This window comes from Limulus polyphemus, unplaced genomic scaffold, assembly GCF_000517525.1.
Source record: "Limulus polyphemus unplaced genomic scaffold, Limulus_polyphemus-2.1.2 Scaffold805, whole genome shotgun sequence".
In the NCBI taxonomy this organism is placed as follows: domain Eukaryota; kingdom Metazoa; phylum Arthropoda; class Merostomata; order Xiphosura; family Limulidae; genus Limulus; species Limulus polyphemus.
The window spans coordinates 1-6,258 of record NW_013666415.1 but is presented as its reverse complement, the minus strand read 5'-3'; the positions used below and the strand labels follow the sequence as shown (position 1 = coordinate 6,258).

Here is a 6,258-nt window from a genome sequence, read left to right as displayed (position 1 = left end):
TGAAGGGCTTAATCTAAAAGTTCCAGTTGCTGACTATAGATCCCTGCATTGACAGTTCGCTGTGGATTGAGTAGTTCGAAATGAATTACTCCTTTGATGTCCCACCAAATGCAAAGCATCACTTTCTGCGGATGGAGTCTAGGTTTGAGGTCGGAAGTGATTTTTGTCTAGAACTGAGCCATTCTTTTTGGCTTTTAATATTCGCATAAAGAATCCATTTTTCATCACCGGTGACTAATTCTGTCCAAAAATGGTTCACGCGCAACGTTGGAAACGATGATCATAGGAGAGTTCGTGAGACACCCAAACACCTTCTTTATGGAGCTTTCCCATATTCCTTAGATGTTTCATGAGAGGCAAGCAATTTCAGGGCCATTTCACGAGTGTGTTGCCATGGGTTAGACTTAGAAGTGTCTTCAGAGCATCTATATCAATTCCAACATGTCGGCCCCTGCCATCACAATTTGTAAGGCTAAAGTCACCTGAATGAAATTTGCTGAACCATCGTTGACACTTACAAACGTTCAAAACATTACCATGAAGTTGTTTGATATCCACAGAGGTGTTGTTTCCCTTCTTGTTTTAAAACAGCATTACATGCCGAATGTGTGTCTCGTTGTATGCCATCACTATAAGGGGTTGGAGTATACTAAATTTTACACATTATATAGTCTACACTAATGTGATCTTTAGGTGGTTCGTTTAACTATTATACATGATGTACGTTTTTTGGGGTGTGGTTAATAAAAATGTTCCAAAACGCGACATTAACTTCTTGACGACCTAATAAAAGACAGTAAAATATCTATTTTTTTTTTAAATCGGGAATCTAGTGTTAGCTCGATTGCTCTCTATTTCGAATCACACTACCGAGGCTTCAGACAGGTGATGAAACTGTTTTATGATTAGGAGAGAGAGGTTAATGGGAAGTAAGGGTATTTGATACGTATATATCCATGTATATATAAAAAAAACTGAAGCATAACATGTGTTGCAGTACTAACACATTTAATGGGACTACTGAAAGTTCATAACAACACTCCTATAGTGTAACGTCCCAAGAACACGCACGAGTGTCAAACTCATTTCACGAATGAGTAGCTACACTAGTAAACAACGAACTGGTGATGCTAAGCCACCAGTCCCTTCTTTTTTCCATGATTTCTGAATTGACCCCGTGCTTCATCTTCCAAACACAATTTTGTTTCTGTACCTCCCTGATTGGGGTATCTGGAATTGACTTTGGTTCAGCATTCTTCAGTTGATTGAGTACCATGAAGCCAGACACCCCAACACAAAATTCAGCATGCAACTTGAAGAAGACAAAACACTTCTGCTCCTAGATTTTGCAGACCATTATTACGACAGTGATCTATCAAATAATACCTACAGAAAACCACCAAATACACTATTCTACCAAAAGTCATGGAACACACATCTGACTGCAGGAAAATGGGTGTGACGACGAAATATGCAAATAGTTTGGCCTATAAAGGCGATCAGCGGTTCGCTCGTATGTCATTTCAAACTTGTACGCCGAACGATGAGTACATGGAAAGAACTAACAAAGTTTCAGAGGGGAAGGATAGTTGAGTGTCATTTGTGGAAAATGTCTGTTCGTGCTATTGCACAACAATTAAATGTTCCCAGATCTACAATTGGCAACCTGCTGAAGAACTGGAAGTCCACAGGTGACAATGAACCCAAGAAACGACCAGGTAGATGTAAAATACTGAGTAACAGGAGCCGACACGCCTTGAGAAGGATGGTTACCTCATCTCGCCGTCAGACCCTAGATAATCTGTGTTTGGAGATGAGTGCAGCCACAAGCAATCCTACAAATGTTTCCACGATACGTCGAGATCTGCATGCTATGAAATTTTACGGAAGAGCTGCAGCCCACAAGCCGTTGATAACAAAAAAAAATGCACACTGTTGATTGGCATGGGGCAAAGCCCGAACCTAGACCGTGAATTAATGAAAATCGGTCGTGTAGAGCGTCGAGTCACGCTACACGCTCTTCCAGTCTGATGGATGTGTTTGGGTATGGAGGATGCCTGCAGAATGCTTATTACCTGGGTGTTTTGTCCAAACAGTGAAGTTTGGAGGTGGTGGTATCATGGTCTTGGGATGCTTCTCGTGGTATGGACCAGGTCCACTGGTTGCAGTGAATGGATCCATGAATGATGAGTCCTCCATTGATGTTCTGAACAATTCTCTGTGTCCCATATTGTGGCAATTTTATGGTACCGTCCCTTACACCTTCCAACATGATAATGTTCCATGTCACAAAGCAAAGATTGTGAACGCGTGGTTTGAAGAGACTAACATCGGAACATTGCAGTGGCCAGCACAGAGCTCCGACCTCAATCCGATAGAACATCTTTGGGATGAAGTGGAACTCAGAATTAGAGCAATGGCAAGATGGCCTTCTTCAGTAGTGGAGTTTATTGATGCTTTAAAGGAGGAGTGGAGCACAATACTACCAGCTTTCTACCAGAAATTAGAAGACAATCTTCCACGACGCATTAAAGCAGTCATTAAGGCCAAAGTCGGGCCAACACGCTATTAATTTCTCGGAATAAAGACATATTTTATTCATAACTACCCGTGTCTTATGACGTTTGGTAGGATAGTGTACTTCATTTACAGATCAAATCATCCACAATCAATGAAATAATGCATGAAATCATGTCTCTTTAAGCGAGTACAGAAAGTTTGCAATGAAACTACATTGTAAGCAGAAATGCAACACTTAGAAACTACCCTTTAAAGCAATGGTTACCCAACAAACATAATCAAGTAGGTTACACGGAACAACAGAACAAACAAGAAACCACCAACAATGAAACTGAGTTGCAGCATAACTCCCCCATTCGTAAGAAAACTCCACCACGTTATTTAGAAGATCTGCAAGAAACACAAGCTTTAAGTTCGCTTCAAATCAATCTAAACTCTTCGCAACATTGTAACCAAAGTCAAAGAACTAACAAACAAACGAACAACCATGAATGTAGTTTCCGAAATGGCATGCACCCGTGTAGAGAGGTACATTGGGGGGACAAGAAGACACGTGAGACATCTTTTGAAAGAACATGAAGACACTATCAGACTAACGAAAACAAACACTCTCAACATTGCAGAACAAACAAACAGTAACAGGACATACTATAGACTGGAAAAAATGCATAGTGATCGATAAACAGAATAACTGGAAAAGAGACAAATGAACAGAAATAAACAACATACAATATGTGGATTATACAAGTTAAAAATGAACCAATCATAAAGCAAAATACACGTCCAATAAGAAAAGGCCCTCAACAAGGAACAGTCAGATCATCAAAATTTGTCCACAACCTATCTGACGGACCTGAAAAGAAACACACAAGTGTCCCAACAGCAAAAAACTACCACATTTTACCCTCTTTCCTCTTATGTCTTTCAAACAGCATTTGTTAGTAATATTGCTACACCCACTTCAGTAATATTGGAAATCAATACCTTCATGAACTGTTTTGTACTGTATTTACTATGGAAACGAACTTTTTATCGAATATGAGAGAGACATTTCAGAGCGCTTGAGTCTCTGTTGTTTTTTGTTCTGTTAAACGAAGGTTCAATCAGTTTGTGCACATCGTCCATGAGTAATTTAAGATAAACATTATGGATGAGAAAATTTTGAAATAATCTAAACTTCAGAGGAAAACGCTGAAGAATGTGATTAGTGGGGTGAACGCGAACTGTGTTTTTTAGATAAAATACTCTGTAATCATTATAGTTTTTGACGATTCTCTTAAAAGATGCTTTTCTAACATTACTTAAGCTCTACAGATAAAAGCAAATTTTAAGAGTTTTACTACTACGTCTGTATGTGCAGCAGATACCCTCTGATACGAAGACTCCGTTTGCACTAATTGTTTCGTTTACTCTGCAGACGATCAGCTCATTACGAATTACTTAGCTCGTATGTCACACGAAGTTTGATATACCACGTTTCTTGTCAAACGCTATGAAAACTCATGAACAAACTACATCTTAAGTGGATTTATGTTGACGCAATGAGGCAGTCTTAGCTTAAAGATAAATATATAGCAAATCTCAGAACGCAAAGTTTGTGATAACATAAATTTTCCATTTAAGAAAGGTAAAATTATATCATAAAAAAGAAACCATCTTGCATTTGTTGTTATTCACAGCAACTCACTGTTGCTAGATGGGCATTCATTATTCCATACAGAAACAGTACGTCGGTCTGTTTCATACCTGGGAATGTCCTATATGTGTAATTCATGTCTGTTCAGTAGTTGCTAACTGCATAAACTTACGCTCACACTAACTTGAAAAATCGTATACTTATGCATAACCAAAATAGATTGAGAATTACAAGTTTATGCATTGACATAATGGGTAAAAAGTGCTACCATCTATTGGTAATAAACGTAGCTATTATTTACAAAGGCTAGTGATAAGATAAAGAACTGTTAACTATCAAGTTGAATAATCCGTGATTGTGGATCTTCACTTTTTCAAAACTTGAAATTTATATACAAGTAGTAGCACTGGAATAATGAGCATTTTCTTCACACTTACATAAAATGGCAGTTTCATAATAATGTTAAAAATTGCTTATAGTTTTGTCGGTTTGCGTTCTTTGTATTGAACATTTTTCTCTCGTGAAAAGTATCAAAGCTCTAAAAAAAGATGTGTTAATAAATAAAGTTGATTATAGATATAAAATATCGTGTCAAGCAAAGTTTGAAAATTTCATAATTCACTTGTATTGCAAAACGAAGACCGTATCACTTGGATATTGTGAATGGTTATTCCAGAAAAATGTAATTTTTTAAATAAATAATTGACATAAAATGTAACTTATTCTAAATACCAGAAGCTCCAAGATATGTTTTATCAACTCCAAAACATATTAAAACTGAATAGTGTAATTGAAAGTAAGAATTATATATATATATATATAATACTGTAATATACCTACATGTATATGTATGGATATTATAGCTGTGTAATTACCTAAACATTTAGTCTAAAATTGACTATCAGTTAAAGTCATAATGTAATATAAAGTTCCAATATCATAGCATATTCGCAGAATTTAAATATTAGGAAATTGAATTGGATATTTTACGTACGAACAAGAAAATAAAATCCCTTTAATTTCTATTGTACGTCAAGTATTCTTTATATTATGAACACACTGTATTAGATATTTATGTGGTTCGTACCAAAACGATTTAATTTAATATTTGTTTAACTTATCCTTAAAAAACCACGCACAGAGAATGAAAGCTTTGAGAATATACTAAAAAAAATTAAATATGAATTTACTTTGAATCAAAAGCATTCTGACTCGTATTGATCGTAAATATTTTTATTCTGTTGTTCCTTTGAAAAATAAAGTCATGTATATCAATATTTGTAATCAAAGATGCGTCACTTTGTAAGACTTTGTTGTTAGCAAGACGCCATGAACAAAAGCATATTGATTTAGTATTACAACACTAAGTATTTGCTAACTTCTTGTTTTCGTTTTGCTTTAAGTGCAACACGATAGAGCGTTTACTAATGATGTTATTCTCTTTAGTTTCATTCCTCAGTTTTATCTCACTAAAAAAAAATAACTATTTATTAATCATATTCAAACAACTGTTGTGGTGTGAATGCCTTGCACTAGCGAAGCATGATTATAATAAATAAATTAATCATAAGACAACATTATTAGACTTGTTCTATCTTTAAGGGTACATTTATTGGTAATGAGCATGTAAAAATATTTTGTTCGGGTTATTTTTTTTTCAAATGCTTTAAAATCAATCAAGTATATATTTCGAAGCCCCCAAAATCAAGTTACACTTTTTGAGGATTTGTTTGTTTTAAAGGGCGAGCATGTTTGGTGTGACGGGGACTTTTTGAAGAACTTGTGAACATGTTAGGTTGACAAGTTTATAAATTCATCTGACCCAGCATGGCCAGGTGGTTAGAGTGCTCGACTCGCAGTCTGCGGGTCGCGAGTTCGAATCTCCGTCACACCAAACATGCTCGCCCTTTCAGCCGTGGGGGCGTTATAATGTGACGGTCAATTTCACTATTCGTTGGTAAAAGAGTAGCCCAAGAGTTGGCGGTGGGTGGTGATGACTAGCTGCCTTCCCTCTAGTCTTACACTGCTAAATTAGAGACGGCTAGCGCAGATAGCCCTCGTGTAGCTTTGCGCGAAATTCAAAACAAACAAACAAACAAACA

At 36.5% G+C, this 6,258-nt stretch overlaps 1 protein-coding gene across 1 annotated transcript in view; it reads right to left on the bottom strand.

Moving 5' to 3' along the window:
* Positions 1-2,229, bottom strand: part of LOC106460628 (dynamin-1-like) — a 40,094-nt gene extending 37,865 nt beyond the window's left edge. Inside the window, exon 1 of the mRNA XM_013920354.2 lies at positions 2,076-2,229. Within this exon, the coding sequence (XP_013775808.2) occupies positions 2,076-2,229 (154 nt within the window). The remainder of the gene's footprint in view (positions 1-2,075) is intronic.
* Between the last annotated feature and the right edge of the window lie 4,029 nt (positions 2,230-6,258).